Source organism: Electrophorus electricus, unplaced genomic scaffold (genome assembly GCF_041902795.1).
Source record: "Electrophorus electricus isolate QZ-2024a unplaced genomic scaffold, ASM4190279v1 Scaffold276, whole genome shotgun sequence".
Classification (NCBI taxonomy): domain Eukaryota; kingdom Metazoa; phylum Chordata; class Actinopteri; order Gymnotiformes; family Gymnotidae; genus Electrophorus; species Electrophorus electricus.
The window spans coordinates 13,791-27,190 of NW_027658557.1; the positions used below are offsets into that span (position 1 = coordinate 13,791).

Below are 13,400 nucleotides of genomic sequence, written 5' to 3' on the forward strand. Positions count from 1 at the left end.
ATAATCCTGAATACATGTAAGCCCCTAGGTATTACTGAATAAAAATATTACTGTTTCCAAGGTAGTATGTCTGTCTTCATTGTTTCTTACTTCATAAATGATAGAGATGAAAAACGGGATAAGGACAGATGAAAGTAAAAGACAGAGCTATATAAAAGAGCACATAGTGTATGCTGACCCTGAGACTGCAGAGAGGAGACTGAGAGAATGTGAAAGAAAGCAAAAGAGAGAGAGACGTGGAGGTGAGTATGCTGGTAAAGAACTAAGCAGGTGTGACAACTCAGAGCTTTCACAGGACAAAAAGGTTTTTCTGGCCTTCAAGCAATGCTAAATTGTAGCTGCCCCTATCCGTGACCCCACCATTTGCTTCTACCAACAGAGAGGGAAGTTATGTTCACAGAAAACACATTGTACTTTGCATAACATGAGTCTAAAACTAGTCTAAGCCAAGTAATTGGTATTTATTTAATATAATTATTTGATTGGTACATACTTTCTAATTTGTTTAGGAGGCAAAGCCATCATATTGTTCTTGCTTGTTGACAGTCAGAGTTGATTGGTTGATCTTGCTGCTCATGAAGAAAAGGAGCCTATCTGAAGCACAATAGTTGGGATACATTTGTCAGTTTTATTAAATTGTTATTACATGAGGCAGCTTTGATCAGCAAATGGAGCAACCTTTTGTCACCTTCCACATTTTTGTATAATAGTCAAAACATTAAAACTATGAAATAACAGATATGGAAGTATTTGAATAACTGTAAAAGTGGTAAATAAATCAAGACTATCGCATATTTTACATTCCCCAGAGTAGCTACTTCCCCTGATGACAGCTCTGCATACTCGTGAGCTGTCTTGAAAAATTTACTGCTTATGCTATGTTGGCTGGGTGATTAAAGTTCTAATAGAAACAACTTGAGGCATTGTCTGCTAATATCATTATTATTATTTACATTTCAGTGTTTAGGATATATATATATATATATATATATACACACATGCACACACACACACACACACACACACACATATTGTATGTGCATCATGGTTTATGTATATTTTAGAAAATAACTGAATCCTAATCATTTGAATCAAAATTTATTTACATTTGTGATTTAGCAGACACGCTTATCTAGAGCAAATTACAAAAGTGCTTTAGCTTTCTACTCAGCTGTCCGTTTTATACTCATGATTATGTAAAGCATACACTCAGTCAACCGTTTACCTTGTGCCGATTATAGTGGGAACACGGCGAAAAGGTATTAGGCTTAATTAACAAGGCCTAGTGTTCACGTCAATTGTTATTTGAGCCACACGGGGGCAGCAAACATTAACATTTTACCTCACATTATTTTTCGATCCATGGAATTTTCTTCTAATAACATAATTCGTATACAGTGTCAGCACATTAACTCTAGTTTCAAAACAATTAACTAACATTGATCAAGTGTGTGTTTATTTGTCTATAAACAATAATTTGGTCCTTTCATTTTACGTACAAAGAAACCCCAATAAATATTGATCTAAAGTCACTTTCTTTGAATAGTGTATTTAATCCAAAAACGAGATTAGATAATTAAGTAATAATCAAAAATGAGTTCACGTTTTTAATTATTATATTTATTTTATCAACCTAAGTGAATGAAAAAAGACACCCATAAAAAGGATCAAACTGTACATATAATCATTTTTCTTTATTATTACCTTGGTCAGAAACTTTCAGACTGGGCGGTCCTATGGAGAGGTTCGGGTTGTTTGTGACGTCACATCCGCCCGCAGATCTCGCTTTTTGCCCGTCGCGTCGCTCATTGTTCTTCCATTTCCAACGCGCCGCGCGTCGGGGAGCTGCGCTATTGCACCACGCTGTCGATGCAAAGCAGCATATAACCCCGGAAAGTGGATATTCCGTAGTCTCGTCTCTGGACTAGCACTGATTCGCTCTCCAGTCGAGGTCTCTTGACGAGCTAGATTGCTTTTTATTAACTTATTCGCCAACTCAAAATGGAGAATGAGAGCAAGTACCTCCCGCAGCTCCTTGCCGAGAGAGACAGCTTAGACTCATCGTTCATACATGCAATGAAACTTATTTCTGCAGGTAAATTCCGTCTCTCGTTTATATTCTTTCCTACGGGCAGTTATCAGTCCGCACTGCTTGCGGTTATGTAGGGATTACTGTTTTGTCGGTTTAACGGGTTTCTCCCTGGGGGTAAAATAATATCGGATGGTGCTTCCAGGACAGAGGGCGTGCGTTTTAAACTAGTATTGAATGAAGCTGGCCAGATAGTTCTGGTCACCGAGTGTCCTGGATAGTTTTGGTCAGCGAGTGTCCAGGATAGTTTTGGTCAGCGAGTGTCCTGGATAGTTTTGGTCAGCGAGTGTCCTGGATAGGTACGGTCAGACAGCAGCTGGGACCTTGATTTTGGCACCCGACACGTGGTAAATCGCTTTCCTTAACTTCCAAGTCACATAACAGTGTCGGAGGCAAACAGCAGGTTAACGTTTTAATGTCTGAAAGTTCGCCTTGCTGGCCGGCGCATTGGCTACCGCGGACTTTTGAGTGTTGGTCGGCTGTACAGTTGCGGCACGTCGGGGAGTTTTGTCTCCGTCGCTTGCTCCCGCACTAGATAGCTGGCTAGTTTACCACCTTTGTTTTGCCTGTCATCCTAAATGCGAGGTTGATGTTTTGAAATCGTATTCGTATCGCCTACAGAAGCGCCTACATTTTTTTCAGTGTTATTAAAATGTTAAAACCTGTTAAAGTCAATACCGGAGATCCCGAAAAGGGGCGTTATCTACATCAATGTGGAAACTCCTTGGTAGCTAACTTGCATAAATGTTAACGGAACTGTTAACCCAGTCTTGCAATTGGGCATGAAGCTCTATTTTGCTTGTCCGTTATTTTTCTTTTCTGGGATTCACCGGATTATTCTCTGTTTATTGCAGGAGAACTTTGCTAGCTTTAGTTTGACTGTGTATGTGGTTCTGATGATCCGTCCTGACTGTGCGGTTTGGAAAGGTTAGTCGTTCAGCGCTGAATATGATTATCAAGTATGATTTCTTTTTCCAACAGGAAATGTATCCCTTAAACCAAACCCGTTCTGTTCCTCAAGATGGTTTAGATCTGCCCACAGGGCTGTAACGGATAATGTAATTCCACATGTAACGGGCTTGTTTTTCCATGTGCCACCGATCAGTTATTCAGCATTTGCATTAACCCCGCAGAAATATCCAGTCTGTTGAGTCCGTTTACTCATTGGGTTTTGGTACCCGTAGTTCTTGATTATGTTTTTAAAGGGATTACTTGTGACAACTCTTTATAAACTACATGTCATTGTTATGAAATGAACAATGTAATAAAATAATAATAATAGATTCAAAACGTATGTGATCATTATATTTCAGCTTTCTCAGTGGTTGGGTTAATGCCAATTTGTTGTCTAGAAAATTCTTTGTGATTTTGCTGGGATTGATTGAGCAATCTAATCAAACTGGCGCATGCATATTCAGTTCTTGTTCTGTCATTAACTAAGATATGGCATGTATTGACACTTGTGCTTTCCAGAGTAACGTACACTTCCTTGGAAGACTCAGGTCATGCGGAGCTAATAACTGCTGTGACTTGGGGCAGAAGGAATGACTGCAGAGTTTGTTCTTTATGCTGAGATGAAATAGTACTCACAGCCTTAGCCTCTGGCATTTTGCTTTCTTGAGAATGTCTAAAGATGTTATTAGTACTTCTAGCATTCAGCCTTTCTCAGGCTCTGACCCTCTTATCTGTTTATCTGTTTTTCTTGATTTCTGAGTGAAAAAGTATACTGTTTATTTTAAGTGTCTTCCAGAACAATTGAGATGACTTATTGATCAGTATGAGACTGTTACTCTGATTGCCAGTGCAGATGAAAGTATCCTATTTCCTTGTATCAAAGCTCACATATTCTGTTTAAGGACCTCAGCAGCTGTGATTTCAGTGTGTGTTCTCACTCAGAATACTGTAAAATGGATTACAAATAACTGTGACAGCCGTGGCTGAGAGGGTGCTAATTGTCTTTTTTCTCTTTCAGAAATTGAGAGGGTTCAGAAACAGGAGACGGAAAAAGACACTGAAACCTATTTGGATCTCTTTACAACGAAGAATATCAAATTGAAGGAAAGGGTCCTTATACCTGTCAAACAATACCCAAAGGTAAGTGGCACACGCTGTTGTCTTGGAGCCCTAATGAGATTAAAATTGTCTGTGTAAAGTGGTAGAACGGTTTCTGCAAAGTATGGATTGGCAGTTAATTCAGTGAGTGGTGTTACATGTAATCAGTTGATGGGTGATGAACTATTACTATATGGAAGAGTAGGGGGGCACATCTTGAACTAATGTCTGATAAGAAATATGTATGAACTTGTCAAATACATAAATAGCTTCCTCTCATTGCATTGGCTTAGTGGTGTTTTCCCTTTGACGCTGCACTTCACTCTTCACTGCTGTCCTTTCTCTGAAAACACGAATAAACACATCATATAATATAATATCAATTCATATCAAGTTTAAGCAATACTTCCAAGACCAGGATTTGTCAACAGTGGTTTGATATTCTGTTTAAAACTTTGTGCCTAATGTTTTACAGTGCTGTGACTTTACACAGTTCCCTGCAAATTTGTGTTTGCTCTGTGTTATATTCTTTTCTTTTCTGTTTTTTTCCCTCCTCCTAGTCTTTCCACCCTTTTAGTCATGCAGCTGGAATTCTTTTCATTTAGGTTGTATTAACAGAAGCACAGGCTATATTCCCAGTTGTATTTTCATTCGCACAAAAAACTATCCCTTTCCAGCTCAGAACTGAAGCGGAGTTTATTTTGTTTTGGAACGCTCCTTGCCCAGGGTCTTACTGAGAGTTATTGAGTTCATGTCATAGACTGCAGTACCAGATCAGCTGAAGTGTCTCATCAGAAACACAGAAGTTTCTTCTTGTTAAGTTCCGTTGATTTCCATGGAGTAACTATACTGTCAAACAGTGGCTACTCAAGACTATTGAACATGCTTATATCCTGTTTAGGTTTATTGCAGAGCCAACGATTGGTTTTCCATTGTGTCTAATCTTGCCCTAATCACCAAGATTAAAATATTATTTAATAATGAGTTATAATCTCTCTCTCTCTCTCGCTCTCTCTCTCTCTCTCTCTCTCTCTCTCTCTCTCTCTCTCTCTCTCTCTCTCTCTCTCTATATATATATATATATATATATATATATATATATATATATATATATATATATATATATATATATATATAACAGTTCAGATGAGTGTAACACTGCAGCTTTCTTCATGCTCCAAGTTTAACTTTTCATCTTGCCTTTTGCTTTTTGTAGTTTAACTTTGTTGGGAAGATTCTTGGGCCGCAGGGGAACACGATCAAGAGACTGCAAGAGGACACGGGCGCTAAGATTTCTGTGCTGGGGAAAGGCTCCATGCGAGACAAAGCCAAGGTAAACGGCTCGCAGACGCTGTGGGATGTCCGAGGGCCGCTTCTTGTTGGAGTGTGCCACAGGGCCTGAATGATCTCATGCATCCGTGCACGTGGAGATCTCATGCATTTGTAATGGTTCAGGCAGGGACCGTTCTAGAAACACTGGGGAAACATGCGAGACCATAGAAAGTACAATTTTAAGAACTTGTAGGATGCATTGCCAAAAAGTTTTAGTCTGTGTATTCTCAGAATGGCTGAAATGAAAATATGAGCATTGAATGGTTGAAGAATGTTTTCTGCAAGAAAAAGAAGTGCTTGAAAGGTTTCCCCCCCCCCAACTCATTATAGAGCTGAGTGGTGGTCATCTAAACATGTTTCTGCTAACCAAATCAGAGACTAGTATGAAGAGCACTTTGTTGTGTAGCTAAGTGTCAGACCTGAAGACCTGATCAGTCTGCTGCCTTTATTTAATTGAGCCTTGGTAAGTGTGAAATGCATTTTTTGTCTCAAATAAAAGTCCATCTATGTAACTTGAAACCCCCACAATTTGAGGTAGTGTACTTTCCTTGTTTCATACAAGCAGTCTAGTAGTCTAGTAATTTTTTGTCAGCTTGATGTAAAATATGCATGTATGTATACGTGTATATACTATTAGCCGAGCATGCAGTGTTGCATGATTAAGACAATTTGACAATTATTTTCTAAACTGAGATTATACTATTGCACTTCATAAAGAAAAATTACTGCTTAAGCAAGCAGCCTCATCTTGTTAGGACAATCTGACTATTTAGTTTTCTAAAAGGAGACTGCTTACTATAGCTAATGTATTCCACAACATTGTCTAGCAATTTGTTGCCGAAGACACAAGGTCACCTGCAGAAGCAGTACAAGCACCCCAGCTTTGACCTCACATGCAAAGACCTTCAGTTGTCTTCCATTACTTTCCCAAATTTTATGTTCCTTGTTCACCAGGTTTAATGGTCTCATTAGTCATCTCTCTTAAGTAGCAGTGTAAAAATATTATATTTGTGATGTAGAGGCAGTCTGTGTGGACTTTAAAATGACTTTCTGCATGGTTGCGAATGTATTCCTGCCTGTTTTCCTAAACACAGGCTGTCTGAACTATTGCAACCCACATATTGTCAGTAGACATAATATATTATAAAATTCACTTTGTTAAAAATCCAAAGTTAAAAGGAAGCTATCAGAAGATTTTTGTACTTCACATACATTTCAAAGTCTGATCTACACCACTGTGAGCGTTTGGAATTCCGACGCTCTTTAAGGTTAGAGGAGCGTGCTGTTTACCACGGCTAAAAGCAAGCCCATTACATCTCAGTCACAGAAGTTGCATTCAGTGCTGAAATACAAACAGACATTTTTCCCAGTGGAAAAGTTCTCTTGTGCAAATGGCATCCAAATCCTGCTCCAGGATTCTATGTATTGGGATATGTCAACTAGAGACTTGTAGGTTGTGATTAATTTTGTCTTTACAGTGGTAAATATAGTACTTTCCAGTGGTGAATGTAAATTTTTTTTTTATTTCTGCGGCAGAAAATTGTGAAATGTATTGGTCAAATTTTTCAGTATGTGGAACTACTGAGCTCAGTCATTTTCAATTTTTACTTTTTAAAAACAACAATTTAAATTTAACGATCATGCGAAACATTTATTTATTTCCAGGATCTGCACGAGAGACTGAAACTTGTAATTTCATCCATTTTTTCTATACTGTAGAATCTAGGCTGGAATTATTTTTACTGTCAACTGTTCACTGCCTTACAGTGAAGACAGGAACTTGGCTTATTTTAACCGGACAGTCAGTTGCTCAGTTAAATAAGAACTGTTCCTATGCATTTTGGTCCTACAGAATCTTATTTTGGCAGTGAGGCTGCAACATGCATCCAAGGATTTAAAGTGGGAAATGTTGCATCAAATAAACACAAGGAATACATTTTCAAATGTTTCTAGCTGAAATGAATTTACTGCAAATGAAGGCATTATGTTCACTAGTGAATTTTCTGTGCTAACTCTGGACAGATGGCTAGGGTCAGATGTGGAAGTTGTGAGTCCTGCGCAACATGAGAGCAGCCTATCTGCTATTCTGTTTCATGTGTCTGTTGGCAGAGTAATTGTGCCACCACAAACTCGTAAGCAGATGCTTTTCTTATTACCGTTTAGCAGTCCTCTTCCCCTGATCATGGTAATTGGTTGAAATTGGCGCAGATTTTCAACGTTATAGCCTCGTCAGGCTGTAGGAACTACTTGCTCTTAGGGCCTGAGAAATGTTTGGATTTCATTCTTTCAGGAGGAGGAGCTGAGAAGGAGCGGGGAGCCCAAGTACGCCCACCTGTCCATGGAGCTGCACGTGTTCATCGAGGTGTTCGCACCTGCGCCTGAGGCTTACCTGCGCATGGCCCATGCCATGGAGGAGATTAAGAAGTTCCTGTTCCCAGTAAGCATCAGATCAAAGCCTCTGACCTACAGCACAGGAGGCTTTGGCTTTCCCAGCATGCAGACCCAAAGAAGTCATTGTTTAACGCTGATTACCTGCGTACATTGTTGAATTAGATCTTGGCTCCCTTTGCCCTCGGCTACAGATTAATATTTAATCTGATAAATCGCTTTCATGCGGTCCTCTCTTAGCCATGCGGCAGTTACGTTTACATAGCGGCAGTCATTATTCGCTCTTGATTATGGGCTGTGATTGTAACTGCGTTAATCCTCATGCCTGATTGTTTCATGTGCAGGGTTTGTGTCTTCTTGCCCCTCCCCCGCTGTCACTGTTAATAGCTCTTCAGGCTCGTCTCTCTTGTGTTCATATGTAATATGTTGGCTAAGTGGCTAAACCACATCCCACCCACTTTGTGTTTGTTCTGCAGGACATGATGGATGAAATTTGCCAGGAGCAGTTCATGGAGATGAGCTATCTGAACGGAAATCAGGATCACGGAGCCAGGGGCCGAGGGGGCCCACTCGTCAGGGGCCGTGGAGTGCACCCACCCCCTACTGCTGCGCCCAGGTATAACTTACACACACACACACACACACATACACACTGTAATGCAACGTAAAGTGTCATTTGTGATGCTGAGGATTGTTCATCCACTCCCGTTTCAGGGGGCGGGGCATGCCTCCACTGCGTGGCGGAGTTCCTCGTGGTGGTCCCGCGAGGGGGGGAGTAGTGAGGGGAGCCCCTGCAGGCCGAGGTGGTCCACCAGCCCAGCCGACCCGAGGGGCCACAGCCAGCCGTGCCCGTGCCCCTGCCCCTGGACCTCAGCGCATGCCCCCTCCACCTCCACGGCCTCCTGCCCAGGAGACGTACGAGGAATATGTAAGGAGCCCGCCAAATGTGCTGAAACTTTGTGTGTGCTCCGTTCTCCTCTGTGAGGTCTAAAGATTTATAAGTACATGCTCAATGCAGAGATATACTAACACAGCAACTGTGTTTCTTTCTCGCCCCAGTCCTATGACGAGAGCTACACCGAGCCAGCCTACGAGTCTTATGACAGCTACTACAGTCAACCGCAGGCGTAAGTTAAAACAGCACCTCCTCTTCTGTCCCAGGGAGAGTTCCACTAGCCCGCTGTAGTTTAGTGTCGGTAGAATAGTACTTGGCAGCCTTAACTTGCTTTTTAAGTGTTGGCATTGTGCATCAATTCTTCCAGAGAACCAGAGTACTATGACTATGGACATGGGGAGACTCAGGAGGGGTATGAGAGTTATGGTATGTATTATTGTATAAGGTCTATTACATGTATTACAGTTCTATTGCGTGTATTACATGTATTGTTTTTAATGAATTCAAGTAGTATAGCTGAAACTAGCAGTTCCTCATTCCTCAGGTTTACGGAGTATGCACTGTGTATTTGTGTGTATATCTGTTGTGTGTATATCTGTCGTGTGTGTGTGTGTGTGTGTGTGTGTGTGTGCAGCTCAAGATGACTGGAATGGAACACAGAGGACTTCTGTTGCCGGGAAGGCTCCTGCTCAGAGACAAACCAAGGGTGCATACAGGGAACACCCCTATGGACGATACTGAACTCGTCAAGCAGAACGTCATCCATAATGTGTCACCATGACGACTGTCTCCCACGGCAGCTCACGCTTTAAGCAACCCAGACAAAAGTAATTGACCGTCTTTTGTTTTCGTTTTTCTACTCCGGACATTTTTTAAAGTGAAACTCCACAAATCAGCATCCGAAAGCTTCAAGAATTGAAAGTTTGAGATGGATTTAAAGTGTTTAGATATTTAAAAACGGAAAGCTGTTTTTATTTTGTTTTACGTTTTACATTGCTACTCTCTCCTCCTCTCCTCTTTGCTTTTTTGCGTTGTTGATAGATTTTTTTGTGTCTTTTTCCTTAGTGGTTGGATAAATATATTTAATTTAAACATGTCAAAGCTTAACAACTGTGTAACCTGTTGTGTATCTTAGGACACCACTTTAATTTGTGTTGCTTTTAAAAGAATCTATAGAGGTGGAGTTGCAGATTCCCATTTAGGCTACATTTCAAAATTCTGCTCAATATTAGGAAATCAAAAGGCCATTAAACCAGATCATTTATTTTATGTAATGTAAGGAACGGTAATTAAGGAAAGGGAAAAGTCTCTTTAATGACATTGTCAACAACCATTGATTTATTCTTTATTTGTTTTAAATAGTCTTAAAACATGTAAATTTAGACTTAGGCTTCAATATTTTTCACTATATTTTAGAGTTTTGAAATATAGCCCTATTAGACGCTGTTGAGATGGACTGTCCTCAAATCCTTAATTTGTTAAAATAAGTCATGGCTCTTTCAAAACTGTTCTGTAGAATGACTAGTGTTTGGCTACTTATGTAAAAAAAAAAGTTAAAAAAAGTAAAATATAAAATAAGTCAGATTTTCATGGAGGATATTATGTCATATAAACTGCATGCAACTGCTTAAGAAGGATTTGGACAACAATCTCTACAAGGGTCATCTCTTTATAATGTAAAGGGATACTGCAGCTAAATCCAAGTCTTTTGTACATAGATTAAAAAAACAAAATCGCGTAAACTGTACGTACTGCCTTTTAGTCTCTGTACAGTCTCCATAAAATGCAGAATGCTACGTGTGTAAGCTTGCCTAAATAGGTAACTAAATTTGTCCAAAAAATGTTTTGCAGCAGTTGTCAATAAAGCCTAGTTTGTTTTTTATGAAACTTTAACCTGGTTTATTTTTCCTTTTCTGTCATTATAAAAGCTGAAATGCCCTTTTAAATAACTTATAACCTTTAATTACCTTAACTTTTTCTTCATCTTCAAAAGAGATTTTAAATTTAAAACTGCATGTAGATTGGAGACGTAAACAACGCTAAAGTGTTTAAAGTGTTTCATTTGATAATAAAAAGCACAACTTTAATCTTTTTCTCTCTTTTTATACTTAAAAAGGACCCTAGAGGTAAGACCTGTGCCTTTTAAAATAACCCGGATAGCTTCCTAATGTCTTTAGACAGCTAAGCATTGGGTGCTTGGGTATGTATAAAACTTTTCTTGAATGACATTTTATATTTGGTCTTACTCACAATGGGAAATGTATTGACTAGCTTGAAATAACTGAATTTAATAAGGTTTAGCTTCCAGGCTTTATATGTCAAGTTTGATACTGCTTTTATTAATGAAAGTAATGGTTGCGAAAAGGAAAGGAGTGCTAAACCTTATGTACAGCATTGAAAAGGTAGCTCTAACCCTAAATTTGTACATGGCCAGTGTGTTATGTTTTACATTTCCATAAACCTCTTGTCGTGTAATTTAATTAAATACCAGTCACAAAAATAAAAGTAATAGAAAAAAGGTTACTCAAATACACTGTAATACATATGTATTTTTCAAAATGTTGGTATACTAACATATTAGATCAGACCTGTAATGCAACTCTTGCTAAAAGTCTTCAGTACTGAGTCTGTATTTGTGTCCGCAGGAAATGCTGCTGCTACATTTTTTTTCCCTTTTTTTTGCACAATCAGTGTATAAATTAATGTGTTAAACATTTCCTATGCCTTTAACAAGAAGCTCTTGAAAAGCTTGAGTTGCATGACCCATGACTACTAGATTGCATATGGTCCTTTTTGCACTGCACTGTGGTCATATGTTATGATGTGGAGTTCTGAGAATCTCTTCTCTTCCCTTAGGGAATGGTTCTTCAGGAGTTCCAGGCCTGGAATCGGGGGTTTACATGTGCTTGTTCCCTTTTCTCAGGCAAGTTGTTCTCAGAAATTTGTATTATAATACTTTCATGCTTAGACTAGAGAACTAAACAACATACACTACTAACTTTATTAGGAAACTTACTTTGTAAATTGTTGCAAATTGGCACATCTGTTGCTGTGTTCAGTGGTTAGTTTCTGAACATAGGACCTCTGTTTGATGGCTATTTTGGGTGACAGACCAGCATCAAACCAGCAATGACCTTAATATGAGAAACACTGCTGTGCCTGATATACTTTCACCAGAGTAACACCCACTACCATGCCAGCACCACCTTAGCATCCCTGCTGGGCTGAGAAAAGTCTTCCACCCAAATAATATAACTGGTCAACAGTGGTTCTGGCCAGTAATTAATGAGATGAAGGGTTGTGTGCAGGCAGATGGACCACAGATGTAATGGTACACCTATAAAATGTACCTGTAGTTAGGTGTAGGTAATAAAGAGACCAGTGGGTGTAGGTGTTTGTAATAATAAAGTGAATGCCCGGTGCTGACTCATGCGTGTTAAGAGGATAATCCAGCCGTGCAGAGTCCCCTGAAGGCTTCATGTTTGTTTTGCAGCTATCGGAACCTTTCCTGGTCACTTTTGCTGACTTGATCGCACGTCTCCTACATGGAAGACTCTTGATTTGTGCTAAAGATGTTCTAACTTTTGAACCTCACCTCTATATGGAGGCAAGCACAAGACTGCAGAGATGGAGTAAAATACGACTTCTGTTGGAACGCTTTCACGAAGGCCAAAGTGGAGCCCTAGGAAAGTGCATCGCATCACACCTTAAAAAGGGAAGAGGAAGGAAATCAATGCAGCCCTGCTGCCAAAGCATGCAGATGTAACCAGTTATTGAACTGGAGCAGAAAAGAGCTTACTTGTCCTAGAGTGTTGTCCTGGAGCTTGTGCTAATGTGCTTGTGCTCGCTCACTTTATCCATCTCTATCTTTACTTCTGGTGTTACATTTTCTAAATGTACTTGTTTCATTTATGTTCCTATCATTATGTCCTCATAGATTTTACACTGTCCTAAAAATGACCATTGTAATTTTTTTTTTTGTTGGTGACCCACCCCAAAATCTATATGGCAATGGCAGTTTTCTCTAAGGAGAAAAACCAAACGATCCACATATTCATTTATTCATTCTCTTATCTACCTCAGATAATGGCACGATATCCTCCTGTCTCACACCTGGGGGCGTGCACACTCAAAGCAGCAGGCACACCCGTGGATCTGTCTACACTCAAGTTGCCATGTTGATTTCCATTTTTGCTCTACTACACCAAAGATTTCCTTTTGAATGGGTTAGGGATTTGTGCCTCTTCAGCTGTTTTGCAGGTAGATTAATGTGTGTACAATTGAAAATGTAAAGGTGTGCCTTAAGCTTTATTGTATGTATGAGGTTTTTATGAACAATTTAATAATAAATTATTGAACATCTACATTGGGGATTACATTGACTCCCACACAGTAGAAAGGATTGTTTGCTGAAACCAAGTGGGACATTTGTATAGGATTTTTCTTGGTGTTATTGTGTTCTCTTGGTCTGTGGTCATCTCTGCTTCAGCTCACTCAAGAAATGGAAACATCAGTGTTACTCTGCTGGCTTTAATAAAAGTAAGTCTCAATTTCAATATGACAGTGTTAGCAGGGCCTGTAGCTCCACTGAGCTAGAATAATCCCTTACCCTTTTGGGGAAGAGGATTGGTGTTATAAATACAC

General features: G+C 39.6%; 1 protein-coding gene across 4 annotated transcripts; it reads left to right on the forward strand.

Annotated features, from left to right (window-relative positions):
- The first annotated feature begins 1,812 nt into the window (after positions 1 to 1,812).
- Positions 1,813 to 13,120, forward strand: LOC145655559 (KH domain-containing, RNA-binding, signal transduction-associated protein 1-like). 4 transcript variants are annotated; one of them, XR_014121622.1, is made up of 11 exons: positions 1,813 to 2,095; positions 4,062 to 4,183; positions 5,358 to 5,474; positions 7,764 to 7,910; positions 8,338 to 8,477; positions 8,576 to 8,789; positions 8,921 to 8,988; positions 9,124 to 9,182; positions 9,391 to 9,583; positions 11,613 to 11,679; positions 12,250 to 13,120. XR_014121622.1 is itself a non-coding variant. In XM_081709063.1 (10 exons), the coding sequence occupies exons 2-10, from the start codon at positions 2,986 to 2,988 to the stop codon at positions 9,495 to 9,497; spliced, it is 1,005 nt and encodes a 334-aa protein (XP_081565189.1). In that variant the 5' UTR covers positions 1,813 to 2,095; positions 2,944 to 2,985; the 3' UTR covers positions 9,498 to 10,649. The 4 variants fall into 4 exon arrangements, 2 of the variants coding, with proteins under 2 accessions (XP_081565189.1, XP_081565188.1); XR_014121623.1 differs by lacking the exons at positions 11,613 to 11,679; positions 12,250 to 13,120 and adding an exon at positions 10,873 to 11,463; XM_081709063.1 differs by lacking the exons at positions 11,613 to 11,679; positions 12,250 to 13,120 and adding an exon at positions 2,944 to 3,016 and having other exon boundaries at positions 9,391 to 10,649.
- Positions 13,121 to 13,400: the final 280 nt, after the last annotated feature.